Source organism: Lissotriton helveticus, chromosome 3_1, assembly GCF_964261635.1.
Source record: "Lissotriton helveticus chromosome 3_1, aLisHel1.1, whole genome shotgun sequence".
Taxonomy (NCBI): domain Eukaryota; kingdom Metazoa; phylum Chordata; class Amphibia; order Caudata; family Salamandridae; genus Lissotriton; species Lissotriton helveticus.
In genome coordinates, this window is record NC_136061.1 from 495,779,534 (window position 1) to 495,797,531 (window position 17,998).

Consider the following 17,998-nt stretch of genomic DNA (forward strand, 5'->3'; position numbering starts at 1 on the left):
GGGACTCAAAGTCGCTTCTCGTTGGGGTGAGCGCCTGGTGATGGTCTTTAGAAAATCTGCAACGTGCTGCGGATTTGTAAAGAAGTGTTGCTTTCCCTGAGGTGCTATGCAAAGCTGGGCCGGGGAAAGCATCGCATAGGAGAGGTTTGACTGCTGGAGCTTCTTCTTGACGGAACCAAATTTTGTACAAGCTTCTTGGACCGCCAAAGTGAAGTCCGGGTAGATTGCAATGGCGGATTCTTCAAAGGATATTTTCTGCTTTTCTCGTGCCAGGCGGAGGGCAGTGTCTCGATCGCGGTAGTTCAACATTCTTGCGATGATCGGGCGCAGGGGAGCAAAAAGAGTGGGTCGACTGGTGAGAAATCAGTGCGCTTTCTACTATTAGCATGGCAGGGAACGCGCTTATGTCAAAAACCGTCGTCAGCAGGCGTTTCCGTAAAGTCCTCCATTCGTCCAGTGTTTGTGATCTCTGGTATTCCTAAAATTCGGAGGTTATTGCGGTGTAATCGTGATTCTAAATCCTTGTTTTTAGCCACTATCACCTTTAGGAGCCTCTCCATGTCAATCAAGTGTTTCGTGCTTCCCGCGGTTGTGTCCTCCAGATTAGAGATGCGTTGCTCGGTGTCTTCGATGCGCTCTTCATGTTGATCTATTTTATTGGTGATGTGATCCATGCAAGTGTTCATCGCATCCATCTTAGCCTCAATGGAGGTAAGACTCGTTTTCACCGCAAGTAGAAGTACCCTGAGGTCTTCAGTCGAGGTCTGGCTCCCAGAGAGCGATCCCTCCGCCATGGTCTGCTCAAGTTCACTGTGCGCGTGGGTAGGTTTTCGGGCCTCAAATTGCACCTTTGTTTGTCTACCATCAGGTTTTCCCATGCTGCACTTTGTGTCTAAGGATATGCTTACGGTCAGTGTAGCAAAGGATGGTGCAAGTTCGCTCTGTTCACGTGCACAGAAATTGGCCTTAGCTCCTGGTTTGCGCTGTGTATCATGGTGCTCTTCTTGGCGAGTTTAGTGACAGTCCCTCTCAGGGGCGCTCTCCGCCTTGTGCATATAAGGGCCCTGATTCAGCACTTAGCTTTTTCCTCCCACCTTGAGTGTATCTTGCGTTCGCCTGTCTTTATCAACTCAGCGGGCTTTAGAGTCTATGTCGTCTCCCCCTCTGGTTATGAAGTATGATAAGCGGCTCCACTGCTGCCAGTGATTAGGTCTTAGTACCTTTCCAAATATTGTTGGCATGTGTATGGCTTACTCTCTGCTGCGCTCATGCACTCAACTCAGCCTGTGGGCGCCATTATTGTTAGCCGGTTGCGTGCATTTTGTCTCTACGCTTTTGTTTGTTCCCACTTTTACTTCCTGCGGGGCTTCACCTTCCTGGGCGCTACTCACAGCAGCTAAGTTTCCGGGCACCACAGTGTGCCACTCTCGCTCTCAGCTAGCCCGCAATGCAGCCCAGGAGACTCAGTCACTGTCAGCAGGCAACCGCGCCAGTTACGCGCGTTCAGTAACTGCCTGCTGTTGGAGCACGGGTAGGCCACTTCTTCAGCACTATTCACAGCGCCGAGCAGCTTTGCTTTTTCACACCGCAGTGCAATACACTCATCCACCGCTTTGCTCTTGTGCCATGTCTGCCAGGGTGCACATACATATCGGGCCACCCCTGTTGATTTAATCGTAATCGGGAGGGTTAACTGCGTTGTAATGCGGCCACTATTTTGTTCTCAGCGCGGTCTCTGGCAGCCACAAGTCGCGTTCCACGGCTCCCCGGACTCTATAACAGCAGCTGCTGCTGTCCCAGTCAGCAGCAGATTCTCCGGTGCCGATTCCTGCTTAATGGTGATCAGTATGTGGACGTTTGGTCAGGATAATTCTGCTGCTCTGTCCTGAACCGCAAGAGCCTCATGCACGTGCGGCCATCTTGCTCGTGCGCCCTCTAGCGCCCCCTGCCATAGTAGAGTTAATTAATATATTCTCTGGCTTTTCTAGCTATTTCTTTAAATAGGGATAAAACTGAAGTCATATCTCCTAAAATTCACTGCACCTCCTCACATCTGGGTTCTTCTCAATTCAAGTGGCAACCTAAGTCCATCAAATATCTGGGTATCTGGTTCTGTAACAACCTAGCTGACTCCTTGTCCCTGAATGAGAACAAAACAGTTGATAAAATGTGAGATCTCCTCTCAGCTTAGTCCCCCCTATCTCATGGTGAGGCAGATTGGACACTTTAAAGATGATGGTGATACTTCCTTTCTAGTATGTCCCAATTCCGCCTCTTGGTTTCCTTCTTCTCTAAGATTGATAACATATTTTCAGAGTTCCTTTGAAGTAATAAAAGGGCCATATTGAGCTTTAAAAAACTTAGGGCCCCTATGTGTGTAGGTGGCTATAATCTTCCAGATTGGTTCAATTATCAAATGGCGTTAATAACAGCTCAGGGTGTACGATGATTTGATCCAAACCAAATTCATTCCCCTTCCTGGCTAATGATTGAACAGCATATTAGTAATCCATTCTCGATGCCTGCAACTTTGACTATGTCCCATCATGTCTTTGCCCAGTCTAGTGACATCCTAAAAGATGCGATTCAAGCCCTTTTGATATTAGACAAACTCCTAGCTTCTAATGTTAATTAATCCTTCTTATATGAGATGAGGAACATTTATCATTTGCGACTCTACACGGACGACGTACCATACCCAAGTTAGATTTTTATACATTCCTAAAGCTTAAAGCTAGAATCTCTAAACTGGGCCCCCTGCATTCAACTCCCTTTTTCTATGCTCTCAGACTAAGATTAAAAAATTGTTACGTGAGGGCTCTTCCCAACACGTACTGAGCCTCTCTACTTAATGGTCTAATCATTTTCATGATAAAGGATTCAACAGACGTGAGACGTGAGACAAAACCTGCTCCTCTCTATGTCGAAGTAAACCTATCCCCTCTCTAAAGCATAATGGGTTTTTTCTTGCCCATTCGCTGTACTAGGCTCTTAGTAAACGTTTCAATCTGAAAGATTCGGATTGTTGCTGGTTCTGTGCTAGGGTGGTTGGTGATATGGAGCACATGCTTTGTACATGTCCTCTTCTTGCCACTTACTGGAATGCAGTAGCGGCCCATCTAAGTAAAATATTTAACACTACCATATTGCTGGATTACTTGACTTTTGCACTTGTCCCATACGCTATTGATACCTTTCCCACGCTTACAGACCGCAACCTCGTTCTCCTTGATTGGCTGATTACCATAGATATTAGAGTTATTCCATTGGATTTGACATACTTTTAACATGTTTCCTATAGCAGTTGATGGACATGGGTCACGTTTATAAGAAGCACATGCTCTGCTCAGTCATGTCACATTAAGATTGCAGCCACATCTATGAGATTATGAGGCACCTTCGATGGCCTTTATGAATAACATGGAGTGATTATTCATTGAACTTCCTGCACGCCCACACCTGGATGCAACTTTGGACCTTAACTTTCAACTTGCTTGTACCATTAGTTATGAACTACATGGCTCGCTTTTCTTTCCTTCAAGTATTTCCCCTACTCCGGTTCCTGACCACTTTCATGCTATCAGTCCTTCCTTTTCCTACTCTACATACTTACCTCGATCTGTTGGTTTCCTTTTTCCTGCTCTTCATTTGCAATCGTGGCTTTTGACATACCTTTCATACACCTCACAACTGATTAGTCATTCAGACCAGTCCCGTATCTCTATGCCACCTACCTGAATCTTTAGGTCGGATTTTATAATTTATTGTTGGACCTATTGCTATCAATTTTGTTTGAGTGGTGATTATTGATGCTATGTGCATGTAATTACATTGCTTTCTGTCTCCATTTGTTAATATTGTGTTACGTTTTTATATACTAATGGATGGAGAGTTCTCTCTTGTATACACTAAAAACTTAAATAAATGTTTTGAACAACAACAAAAAAGATATTCAGGAGGTGTTTGTGCTTAAATTTTTATATGTAGATCTATCTGTTGCAGATATATATGTAGATCACTTACCTTTTACAAGTTTTTACTATTGCACACATTAATAATAGAAAGAGTTGTATGCAGGAGTACTACGATTAGAAAGCTATAGGACTGAATAGTGCAGCGTAGTGTGGACCGAAGCAATATTTAATTTCTAGCTGCTTTCACACTACCAAAAATGCACATTCTGTGCACTACATGCACATCTACACCCAATAATTTATATTTACAACATTTAAAAAAATCACTGATCAGACATTTCCAGATTTCTACCAAGCAACTAAGCCACTCTGACAACACTGTATTGTGATTTCCCATTTACAGCACTTAATTGTTATTAGTTCTTGCCTATGATCTCACAAGAGGACTACTTTCTCTGCTTCTCTCCTTCACAATAGTCTACATTTGAATCACTATAATTATTCTCTCACCTGCTGCTTTGCTGAAGGAAGAACAGTATTTCATCCCAGTGATTTTCACAAGGTCTAGGAAATCTGTATACTTTATCCATATTAAAATAAAGTTCACCCTAGATATAAGTCTGCATTAGTTAGGTATTTGCAAATTCCTAAAGCAAAATGTTTCTTTAATATGTCTTAACAGGATTAGTCCTAGAGAACGCTGCAGGCCCATGCTAACTGCCAATGCACAACGTACATTAATGAACTTCAGTAAATGTTTGCGATACAGCATCCCCAGGGACTCGACGAACAGGGTTTGTTGGCTGAAATGTTTCCAATTTGCCTGTAAGGCTGTACGCGGTGTTTAACCTTCAGGCATTCGGCAGCACAACACATATTTCTCGTTCTTCGTCAACTCTTTTCTGTCCTTCTATTTGAATCCATAGTATTTCTTTGTGAATTTGAGATGAGAAGGAAAAGGGATAGAGGAATTAAAAGTTTAGGTGGAGACTGATTAATAGAGCTTTCGGTTTTTTACAAAAAGGTTTTTTTGGGAGGTTGGGGGGGGGCTCATCCTCATTTAGAGAGCTCCACAGGGACTGATCAGCACTAGAAAAGGATTTGCTTGAGACAAAGTGGAACAAAACTTGTTTTGCTTCTATATTTGTTGCCACCTCTTTGGGCAGCTATAGGGATCCAAGCTGTTTATAACTGGGTGCTTTGAAGGTGGGGCACTGAACCCCAAACTTAATTGTTGCCTTGATGGGTAGCCAACAAAAATCTTTTAATATTGAAGTTATGCAGATATACGTTTTGGAACCAGAGACAGGTCTGACAACGAGTGTGACAGAGCACATTTCTGGGTGCTCCAGTGTGAATTGTGCTTCTATTCTGTATGCCTTGCAGCACACATACCTTTTTGACATAAAAGAAATGCGTTACTTACCTGTAACTGCAGTTATCCAGTATTGGTATCTTTCATAGATTCACATGCCTGAATCATTCCCCGTCGTTGGGGTGGGAGTCCCCGGTACATAATAACAGTAATGTCATATAGACATATACATACTAGTAGGCCAGAGGCCTCACATTAGTAACCTATCCAAGTCCTTTTGTAAAAAGGACCAAACTTTGGCTAGGAGCCAATCAGCTACTACCACCCTCTAGAACCTTCCTGGAAGGAGCCCTAGTCCCTCAGACTTTCATAAGCACAGTGCTAAGTAGTACCTACTGAGAGAACTAAGGTGAGCCCTTCCAGGGAAGGCGGGTGGGTTGCATGTGAATCTATGAAAGATACCAATACTGGATGACTGCAGTTACAGATAATTAACGCATTTCTTATCCAGTATTATGGGTATCTTTCATAGATTCACATGCCTGAATCAGAGTAGCAAGCAATAGGCAGCACATTTCGCATAATATAGCATGTAAGACACTTGATAACAACTTATTAATAGTGCAACACAATAAACTGCAAACAGTAGCAGGATAAAAAATGTGCAATTAGGTAATAGGAAAGGTGGGATGAAAGGAAGAAGGCTCACCTCTAATGAAATAGATGACGGGGCACCGCCTGTCCCAGTGCTGCATCCTTCATAAGTTCCGAATCCAAGCAGTAGTGCTTGGTGAACGTATGTGGTGTCTTCCATGTCGCCGCTCTGCAAATGTCGACAATGGGCACACCAGAAAAGAGCGCCATGGAGGTGGAAACCGCTCTAGTGGAATGAGCCCGAACCTAGGAGGGCAGAGGATGTCCCGCCTGCTGTTGGCAGAAGGCGATGGCCGCAGAGATCCATCTTGAAATGCTCTGCTTTGACAATGGTAGGCCCTTCCTAGGCCTTCTCAAAGCAATAAATAATTGGTTGGACTTGCGAAATTGTTCCGTTCTATGAATGTAGAATTTCAGACATCTTTTCAGGTCTAAGGAATGTAGAGATCTCTCCGCTGCTGAAGATGGATTCGGGAAGAAAGATCTCAGGACAATAGGTTTGTTTAGATGAAAAGCAGACAGAACCTTTGGTATGAATTTGGGGTTAGTCCGTAGAATGACCCTGTCCTATTTGAACTGAAGGAACGGGTCTTGAATAGAGAAAACCTGCAGTTCACTCACCCTCCTTGCTGACGTGAGAGCCAGCAAAAGAGCTGTTTTCCATGACAAGTATTTGAGACCTGCTTTATGCATTGACTCAAAGGGTTGTTTTATCAACTGAGCCAAGACAACATTGAGTTGCCATGTAGGTGGTAAAGGTTTCGTTGGAGGATAAGTCCTGAATAAGCCTTTCAGAAACTGCTTGACCAGTCTATTGGACCATAGGGAAATACCAGACGAAGAGCGCCTGAACCGAGATATGGCTGCCAGGTGGACTTTGATTGAGGCGTGGGCCAATCCCGAGTTGGCCAGGTGAAGCAGGTAAGGCAGAAGTTGTGCTGGAGATGACGAGAACGGGTGCAGTTTGTTAGCTTTACACCACAAACAGAATCGCTTCCACTTAAGGGAATACGTCTTGTTGGTACTGTCAGCCCGGGCCCGGGCTAAGACGACTCTGCAGTCCTGAGGAATATCTAAGTCCTGGAACTCTCTGAACTCAGGAGCCAAAACGATAATCTGAGAGATGTCGGATCTGGATTCTGGACTTGCCCCTGGTTCATAGTGAGGAGATGCGGGTAAGGCCTGAATGGAATCGGAGGCTCCAGCGACAGAATGTGGAGTTCTGTAAACCAGTGTTGGCGCGGCCACGCTGGGGCTGCCAGGATCAGGGTGCAATGCTCTGCTTTCAGTTTCCGGAGGACCCTGGGGATCAGGGGAAATGGAGGAAAAGTGTAAGCAAAGACGTTGCACCATGCGATTGAAAATGCATCCCCGAGAGATCCTTTCTGGGGAAGCCAGCTTGCATAGTGTTGGCATTTTGCGTTGATCTTCGTCGCAAATAGATCCAGGTGAGGTCTGCCCCATCGGGAGAATACTGCGTCGAGAGCATGCTGGTCGAGCTCCCACTCGTGACAAATGGAGCGTTGCCTGCTTAGTGAGTCCGCCAGGGTGTTGTCTGCTCCTGGGACATACTCCGCTCTCAGCGAAATGTTGTAGCCACTTCCAAATTCGCTGTGATTCTTGAGACAGCGTCATGGATCGAGCTCCCCCTTGCTTGTTTAGACAGTGCATTGTGGTGGTGTTGTCCGTCCTCACAAGCACTGGGGAGTTCCTGATCCGGGGCAGGAATGCTCAAAGTGCCAGGTAAACTGCCCTCAGCTCTAGCAGGTTGATGTGGAGCTGTGTTTCTGCCAGCGACCACTGACCGTGTATCTGAAGTTCCTGCAGGAACGCACCCCATCCTTCCAATGATGCATCTGTTGTTATCACGTGTGGGGAGATTGGAAGTAGGAATGGAAGGCCCTGGTGCAGGTTTTTTTGTTTGAAGCCACCAGTGCAAGGCCTTCACCATGAACGGAGTGATCCTGATAAGATCGTCGAAGGATCCCGTACACTGGATCCACTGAGATGATAACGCCTCCTGTAAGGGGCGCATACGGATGCGGCAGTGTGGTATTAGGAGGATATTGGAGGACATCATTCCTAGAAATGACTTGAAGAGTCGCACCTTAATGGTCTTTTTGACCTGAATGTGGGCTGCCAGAGACCTCAGTTTGACCCGACGTTCCTTTGATGGGAAGGCTTTCTCCTGATGCGTGTCTAGAGTTACTCCCAGGAAAGTGAGGCGTTGAGAGGGCTGCAATACTGACTTTTCCTGGTTGAGCGTAAGCCCCAGGTTCCCGAAGAGCTGAAGACAGGCGTTGGAAGATCTGCTCACACCTTCTAGAGTAGGAGACTTGATGAGCCAATCGTCCAAGTAGGGGAATACCTGGTGATGGTGCTGGCGAAGGTACGCTGCCACTGGAGATAGGCATTTCGTAAAAATGTGTGGCGCCGACTTCAGGCCGAATGGCAACACTCTGAATTGGTAATGTCTGCTCGACACTACAAACCTTAGGTATTGGCGGTTGTGGATGAGTATGTGAAAATAGGCGTCCTGGAGGTCTAAGGACACCATGAACTCTTTGGAATTGAGTAGCTGTAACACCTCCTGAATGGATACCATACGGAACAATTGTTTTTTGAGGTATCTGTTGAGGTTCCTTAGATCCAATATCGGTCTCCATTTCTTCTGCTTTTTTCGTATTAGGAAGAACCGGGAATAGAATCCTTTCCCCCTCTGACCTCTGGGAACTCTTTCTACGGCTCTTTTCTGGAGCATTAGAGAGAGTTCCGCTTGAAGGAGATGCAGATTCTTGTGCTGCATGGGACTTGGGGGGGTTCGAAGGAGGAGTTTCTACGAACTCCAGAGTATGGCCGAACCGAACCAGCTGGAGAACCCAACGATCCGTCGTTATTCTTTGCCAATTATGGATGAAGTTGGAAATTTTCCCTCCAACTACGTAATGTGGAGAAGAAGTGGAGGCCTGTTGGAGAAAGAAGTCATTGCCTTCTGGCGGAGTCTTTCTTTCCTCCTCTTCCTCGAAAGGAAGACTTATTGTACGAGGACTGGCCTTGTTGCTGCCTCTGTTGGTATTGAGGCTTGTATTGCTGGGACGAGCCGTAGGAGGATTTGTATCCCTGATAGCCACCTCTTGTCTGCTGGCCTCTTCCTCAGGAGCCTCGAAGGAAGTATTTTTGTACTGGAGGGTACCCAGGGCTTTTGCGGTCTCCGTATCTTTCTTGATACCCTGCAGCATCTCATCAATATGCTCCCCAAAGAGCAGCTCTCCGTCAAGCGGCATGTCCAGTACTTTGGTCTGTACCTCCAGCCGGAAAGATGTAGCTTTCAGCCATCCCTGGCGCCTAAGGACCGCTGCCCCCGCCAGCTGCCGAAATCCTGTTGAGGCAATATCCATCGCCACGTCAATCATTTCCGAGGCGGACCGCTCTCCCTCAAGGAGGATCTTCTTCACCTCTTCTTTCTGCTCCTCTGGCAGTGTGCCTAGATATGGGGCAACATCTGCCGACATCTGGCGATTGTAACGCCCTAAGAGCACTAGTGAGTTTGCCGCCCTGACAGTAAGGGCCGACATCGACGAGAATTTCTTCCCGATGTTATGCAGTTTACGGCCTTACTTATCCGGAGGCGCAGTCAGCGCAGCAGATGGGTTGTTGGATTTCCGCTGCGCAGCCTGGGTAATAACGGAGTCCGGTTTGGTATGGCCTGTAAGGCATGCCGGAGCCGTGTTTGGGGCCTTATACTTCTTATCAAGCCTGTTCGGCACTGGTAGTAAAGATGAGGGGTTTTTAATTATTTTTACCCCCTGGTCCCAGATGTGTTCGATAATAGGGAATGACCGAACCGCCTTCTTGAATGGCTCTTTAAAGTCATATACGAAGCAATCCTGAGGTTGCGTGGTCATCTCTATTTTGAACCTTGCTGCTGCCCTCGCTACAACATTATGAAACCCCCCGATATCTTCAGGGGGTGAATCCGCCTGTGCCTGGTCTGGGGATGCCGGATGTTCAATGACATAGTCATTCCACTCGTCATCCTGTATTTCTCCCTCCTCCTGTTGACCTTCTTCATCTTCTCCTACTGGTTCCTCTTCTTCTTCATCAGAAGACGGTAGAGAGGCAAAGTCACAGGATCCGGACGAATGACCAGCGGTGGTGGTCTAGGGCAAGGGGGAGGAGCTGGTGTCACAAGATGTGGAGGCACTATCGAAGGAGGCGGAGTAGGCGGAAACCGCTGCTTGTAGTCCGCTATGAGGAATTGGAGGTCCGTGACTATTGAGGCCGGGAGGCACACCATAGGTTGTGAAGGAGGAGGCGGTTGATATTCCTCCTGGTATGGCACTTCTGCCTGACCCAGGTCTTCGCAATCCGAACTCTCATGGACCTTGACATTGAGCTGTGATGGACTTGTTGCAGTGTGGAACATGGCACCATCATCAGAATCTTCAGTCTCCAGTAAGTGGACCAGTGGCAGTGGCTGGACCTTGCTCGAGACGTAGTCTCTGGCGTCAGCATACGCGTTGACATCCTGAAGTGTGTATAAGTATACTTCAGCTTAGGAGAGACTTCCATCGACGGGCCCGTCGACGGGGTGGTCGTCGGCGGTGGGATGTTGACAGCCACAGCAGACATCTCTGTCATCTTCGTCGACGACGGCGTCGTCGACGGTAGCGTCGTCGACGATGGTTTCTTCGTTGACGGCGGCGTCGACGCTGGAGCCGACGTCGATGGCTTCGTCGACGAGGTTGTCGTCTATGTCGATGGGACCTTCGTCGACAACGATGGCTTCGACTTTGTCGACGCGGATGCTATCGTCGACGCTTTTTTTACAGGAATTATAGATGTAATAGACCTACCCGTCGACGACGATGTTGAGGTAGTTGTCGACAAGGTGGTGAAGGCTGATGCTGTTGACGTAGAGATGGTTACTGTCGACGCTGTCACAGGCATGGCAGAAGACACCAGCACAGGCTTCTTGAAGGAGGCTTCCTGAAGAGAAGTCTTAACTGTCATGGCTTTTGGACGTCCCTCTGAAGACTTTGGCGTCTTCTTTTGAGGTGGCATATCAGACGGACCTGGAGATGTCTGTCTTGGCCTTTTGGCAGAGGAGTGTGAGCTCCTGAAGGAACACTCGCTCTCACCTGAAGAGACTGTTTGATCCTTATCCTTTAGTCTCTGAAGCCACAGGAGCAGGCGTCCCTCTCTGTCCTTTAAAGTCTTGACAGAGAAAGTGCGCAGACCTTACAATCCTTGGCAGAATGTTCAGGGTAGAGACAGTAGAGGCAGTCTTCATGCTTGTCATCTACATGCAGTCTCAGTTTACTACACGAGGCACAGGGTCTAAAGAGCCCTTTTTTAGGAGTGGTAGACATAGTCGCTCTAGCACTCCTCCACAAGAGTAATTTTGAAGAGAAAAATATGGAATAAATCCAGAAATACCAGAAAGCTGAGCAGAGCTCAGTGGAGACTCCCTTAGCACGACGTGCGGTAGAAAATCTGAGGGACTAGGGCTCCTTCCAGGAAGGTTCTAGAGGGTGGTAGTAGCTGATTGGCTCCTGGCCAAAGTTTGGTCCTTTTTACAAAAGGACTTGGATAGGTTACTAATGTGAGGCCTCTGGCCTACTAGTATGTATATGCCTATATGACATTACTGTTATTATGTACCGGGGACTCCCACCCCGACGACGGGGAATGATTCAGGCATGTGAATCTGTGAAAGATACCCATAATACTGGATAAATGGGCTTTATTCTTTTTAAGCATAAAATGGCAGTCCTGGCTGGTTATAGGTATTTTTAATCTAGTGGACCTCGGAGACCAATGAAAGTATGAGCCCCAGAGGCCATGCAAGTACATCATTCTTAATGTGTGGCAAAGTAGCAGACGATGGGGGGGCAACAAAGAAAAGGAGATCACAAAACACAAATATGTTTTCAATGGTACATACCCAATAAGTAGTTTTTATTCTCGTGCCACAACCAATTCATGTTTTCCTTTATGTAGCTGATGATGTACAATGAAAAGGCACAGCCGGCAGTCATTAGTAGTCCAAACGTGCTATGCTGTAATAAGAAAGTCTCATAGTGAGTGCATACAATGTAATCATGCTATACATGTCTAAGCTACTGAAGTATTGTAAAGATTGCACTTGAAATATGCAGCAAAAATTAACGAAGCTTGACAATGGGCTCTCCCCAAATGTCCAGTTAGCACTTTGAGTTCCTTTGAACACAGAGCAGATTAATCGTAATATCTTTGACATCCACGTCAACCCAGAGAATGAGTAATCAATTAAAAAAGCAGAAATAGTTATAACAATGAAAAACATGCTTCTTGAAATGCACATTTATATATATGTTTGATTTGTTAAATCATTACAATCCACATGTAAAAAGATGAAACGTAGAAAAACATTAAAATAATTTTTTCACTAGGGTCCACCCATCATTCTCAATTGAAATTACGCAATAAAGTAATTGATATACAATTTCTTCTAATACAAGGCACATTTATATTTGATTAGCCTTTGATATAGGCTATCTAATTAAATTAACCCACTCGCACTGTTTGACTAACGTGCATGGTTTCAGACTAAACATATAACTTTTTCTCTGCGCACACACAAACGCTCTACGAAAATAACTTCAATTCATATAAAATGCTTGTTGGAAATAGATAATTTTAGATACTATTTTAGACAAGTGCATGACACAATAGGTTTTTAATAAATGACAAATAACAAAATACCACCAATATTAGACACAGCATTGTAATACGCCAGGTATAATGCTGAAATATTGGTAGTTTCTTTGACAACAACGGACCGACAGAGGGATATTAATAACTGGTACATGCACTCTACACCAACAATTGTTTTAAACTGGACATTCTACCCTAAATAGATGGACTACCCTAACAGCATGATTGGCAATTCCTTTTGGATACTCCAGTCGTAAAACACCCTCTCTCCTGACTACATTACTCGCCTGTAGCTTTAGTTTGTAACTTGGAGAGATGGCATTTAAGTTAGCAATTGAATTGAAGGCATGCTCCAGCAGTACTGGCGGAAGCCTAACATGAGCATCAACAACAAACGACTGGTACTTTAATGGCTGGTGGGCTATATGGCGAATAGAATATTTCAGCACTGAGGTGAATGCCCTACTTAAAAACATGCATTGTTAAAGCCAATAGGTCTCGCCTATGCAAGAGCTATTGGCTTTGTCAATTTTTATTAGCCATGTTGCACAGCAATGTGGCTGCTGTTCAGCTTGGCAAAACGTTTGTGGCATTGAGGAGAGTCGAGTGGCATAGAGTGGAGTGGCATAGAGTGGAATGCCATGGAGTGGATTGTCATAGAGTGCAATAGAGTGGAGTGGTGTGGAGTGGAGTGGTGTAGAGTGGCGTGGTGGGCGTATGGTGGCATAGCATAGAGTGGAGTCAAGTGTTGTAGAATGGAATGCCATAGAATGGAGTGGTGTACAGTGGAGTGGCGTAGCATGGTGTAGAGTATCATATAGTGAAGAGGAGTGTGGTAGAGAAGAGTGGAGTGTCGTAGAGTGAAGTACAGTGGCATAGAGTGGAGCGGCATAGAGAGCAGTAGAGCAGAGTTTCGCAGAGTAAAGTGAAGTATTGTAGAGTGGCGTGGCCGAGACAGGAGTGGCAGAGAGTTGAGTGGAGTGGCAGCATAAAGAGGGTAGAAGAGTGTCATAGTTTGTCACAGAGAAGAGTGTTGTAGAGTGAACTTGGGTAGAGCGGAGTACATTGGAGTTGCGCAGAGTGAAGTATGCAAGTTCTGATAGTGCACTAACATTACAGACTACACATTTTCAATTGAAGTGACCACTGCATTTACACAGACAGTCCTACTGATAAAACTATATTGCACACAAACGATAATGTGTAGCAAAAGCATCACCAAGTGTATAGATTTTAACTTCAGAATTACAATAAATGGTGCTGAATTTGTGCTTTCCTAATTATATGATATATGTTCTGAAATAATTTTGTTGTGTGCTAGAAAAAAATAACATCCTACAACCTCTCCTTACACATGGGTGCCAAGCAAGATTGCCACATAAATCCTCTCAGTTTGATGTCAGAGAGAGAAAAGTAAACACCAAGCGCCCTTGGATGACAGAGAGTGACATTTGACCTATGTCTTTGAATGCATAGCAAATATGACAAGATAAGAACAAATTTTAAGGGTCTGTTTACAGTAAGTGAGCACTAGTAGACGAATACAAGGAGCGATGGTAAATAGGTGATGCTCCACGGGAGGGACAAAGATATGCTGGACAGCTAAAAACAAAGCAAGCAAATGTGAGTTACAGACCACAAAGCCAATGGTAGGCAAGCCCAGAAGGCATTCCCAGGGGAGCTTTCAGAATTTCCCCAAGAAGCAGTCAGCAAACCAGACAGCTTTATTGTCTTCTAGGCTTCGACCTTAAAAACAGCCTGCCACGGGCCACTGGGGATTTTAAACACCCACAGATCGGAAGCTTCCGCACCTTATACATCTGCTCTTTATGTTTGACAGTTGCTGCCTCTGCCATGGCCCCAGCAGCAAAGGTCATACATGGAGGGCAGGAGCTTTCAGAGGAGGTAGAAGACAGCCTCAGTCTACCCCAATCTATCAAACTGCTGTTCTTCATTTGGCAGTGCAGAGGAGGGGAGAGGGGCAGAGAAGACGTCTTCCTTCTTTCAAAGGTGGCTCCAGTATCACTATGAACCATGGAAGGAAGTAGTAAGGAAGGCTGGCACTTTGTGTCTGCCCACAACCTTTGCCCTTCCTCTGAGCATAGCAGAGGAGAGGGAGATTCGGATTAGGACATTATAATGGTAACAGAAGCGGCCTATACAAATGTTTATAGCCTGCTGCTGCAGCGCCGTCATCAAGAGGGCTCTCAACATTCCAATGCTCCAACGTCCTCTGCAGTGGTCTATAAGGCTTTATAGGGCTACATTAACACAGCCAAATTAAGAGCTACGATTTTGTTTATTAACAATATTACAATACTTACACAGCAAGTTAGATTTAACATGAAGCTACTGGGGGGAAAAATACATGGCTGGAAAATGCACATGAATTCAAAAACAATGCCTCAGTAATTATGTACAACAAATAAATGTTTAGCTAGCGGGAACAACAAAACATAAGTACATGCATCTTGATAAAACTGCCGCTAATAATCCCACACGCATTTTATCCATTGTAATTATATTTATATTGTGCTTCACACTGCTTACAGTGCACCAAAGCGCATTAGCAGACAGACAGCTATGACACTACACCGTGGAGTAGCGAATGACCGGAGGACTGTTGAATGGCAGTGTGGCTTAGGTAGCAGGTATTATGGTGTGGTGAATTAATTAGTCTAAAACTGTGCTTTTATCCTGTCTTAGTTCACTGCGTCTGCAATCGGAGGAAGAGGAGTGAGAGATTCAAGGCTTGTACTTCACCAAAAAATCATTTTATTTATTTATTTATTTGAAAAGTTTTATATAGCGCTGGCTAGACCCGGAGGTATCAGAGCGCTTCACAATAACATAAGAAAACGTAGAAAACAGTTAAACCGGATATCACATGCCACGAGCAAATACATCACATTATAACATAGTAGGGGACAAGAAATACAAACCTAATATACATGGGCAATAAATTAGTGTTGGAGAAGCTAGGAATGTTATTGCTCTTGATTTAGATGGTCTCTAAATAATCTACACAGAAGAAATAGAGGAGCTACCCCAGGCATGCACCGGTAGAGCCATTCATGCTACTATAGGCTATGTGCAGGGCATGATAGGGGACAAGGGTGGATACCGTTATGACACCCCCAGAATAGTGAGTCAGAGCTCCTGTACACAGTCCAGTCTTTGGTCATGCACAGGAGGGCGGAGGTACAAGGTACCATTAGTCGTACCCTATACCAAATCCGCCCGAATCTGCAGCTGGTTTAGGATGCCCTATTTTTGCAGCAGCTGCATATGAGGTTCATCTGTGAGAAGCTGACCCATTTGTATGAACCAGCTGGAATCAATTGTTTTTAAAATATTTAGGGCAATACACCATCTTTACAAGTCATGTTTATTTTCACGTAGGGCAAACCCCCTGCGGCACTGGCACAAATAGTTTCCGATAGTGCTCACCCATTCATGCTGACAATTGTCATTGTCCTTCGAGTTCATCTGAAAAGAAGTGTACTTAACTATGGGCTGCAATGATTGTAGTCTTAGCATAGAACGTACACTAAAATGGCCCTAATTACAAATTAAGTGGAGTACAACTCTTGGGTGGAATTTGGTTCTACCCAATTAGAAGTGGGACGGTGTTTACGCAGCAAATTTCTCAAGTGCAGGAACACTGAACCTCATTTTACCATCCACAGCACGAAGACCATGTAATAAATATTACCCCTGTCATGCTCGGGCAACAATTCCTCTTCCCTCCTCTACTCTGCTTTTTCCCGGTGCCCCTGTGCCCCTTCACAGGAGCCCTTGCAGAAATGAATCAACTTGTAAATGTCTGTGTTAAACTCTATGGAACTGGGCATTTCGGGCAGAATAGTGGCTCAAAAAACAAGGTCCATAGACTTATTCTCCATCTCGTGGAGTCTAACGCTTAATTGTTGGAATTTCATGCAGAAATTCAATCTGATATAGGTAATTGTGGGCAGCCATTGTCTCTAGATACATTACCTGTAATAGGAGCCTAAATACTGATGAAAGTATTTTTTTAAACAATTTATAAAGAATCATTGTAAGACACCCATCCTTTTGCAAGTTCACCCCCACCCTCACTGTACGTTTTAGCCTGAATGGCTGGTATTTTGATCTCTGGGATGTTGGGATGTGCTTAACATGGAAACCCATTTCTTAGATTAAATCTCCATTGTTGGCCTTTGCATAAATCATCTGCAATGCACCCATGCAGGCCTCCTTAAACTTAAGGACCAGAGGAAACATTCCCCAATCACTCTGAAGAAACCTGCAACAAAGGCTAGGAGACAGTAATGTTTTTAAAGTAAAAGCAAAGACATTTTTGTACCTTAATGACAGATTTGTCACTTTGTGATTCTGATGTAAATGCTATGCTCATGATAAATGTGTGAGTCTGCAAGGTAAATGTTTGTTTGACTTTCAACCAAATAGCATGGTTGAAAGCCAAACAACCATAACAAACAAACATTACATTCAGCTTTGGACAACTGCAGATTGTACATGAAATACAGCATTTTAAAGGTATTTACACCAACCTCTTGTTAGGAACAAGGGTCTCTAGTTGGCAGAGGTTTGCACCCTGTTCAAGTAGGGACCCTTATTCAAGTCAGGGTAAGGGTATTACACAGCTAAAATAACCCCTGCTTGCCCCCTTGGTTGCTGAGCACGAGCAGTCAGGCTTATCTCAGAGGCAATGTGTAAAGCATCTGTACACACACACACACACAGTAACACAGTAAAAACACTACAAAAGGATACCACACCAGTTTAGAAAAAATAACCATTATTTATCAGAATAAAACAAGACCAGAAAGACAAAAATCCAACATACACAAGTCAAGATATCACTCTTAAAAGGTTCAAAATAGTTCAGTCCATAGAAAACTATGGATGCGTCGCTTTTATCACAAAGTACCTGGGATGAGTTAAAATGAAAGATGAAAACAGGCACAGGGGAGGTTGGGTTCAGGAAAAGCAAAGCACTGTATCGGTTCCTTACTCCCAGGGGAGGTGGTGCATCAGATCCTTACTGCCTAGAGAGGTGATGCGTCGGTTCCTTGCTGCAGCACAGGGGAGGTGATGCATTGGTTCCTTGCTGTCAAAGGAGGTGATGCATCAGTTTCCAGACATGTGACTTTGGTTCCTTAATGCTGGGCAACGTTGATGAAGAACTTCGGGACAATGTGTCGAAAATCCGGACATGCTTGGCCGATGCAGTGGCAGAACATGAACTGCGTCAATTTCCCAGTGGCTAAGCAGGTGATGTGTAGATTTCTTCATCTGAACAGCAGGGCCCACGTTCAAGTCGGAGTGTACACCACGGACGTCGGTGACACAGTGCTTGGGACTCAGGCTGCAGGGATCTTGCAGCCGCACGCCAGTCGCTGTGTCAATT

General features: G+C 45.0%; 1 protein-coding gene across 1 annotated transcript in view; it reads right to left on the reverse strand.

Annotated features, from left to right (window-relative positions):
• Positions 1-17,998, reverse strand: part of NEMP2 (nuclear envelope integral membrane protein 2) — a 281,558-nt gene that overhangs the window by 83,919 nt on the left and 179,641 nt on the right. The window contains exon 6 of the mRNA XM_078680390.1: positions 11,831-11,945. Coding sequence (XP_078536516.1) covers positions 11,831-11,945 — 115 coding nt within the window. The remainder of the gene's footprint in view (positions 1-11,830; positions 11,946-17,998) is intronic.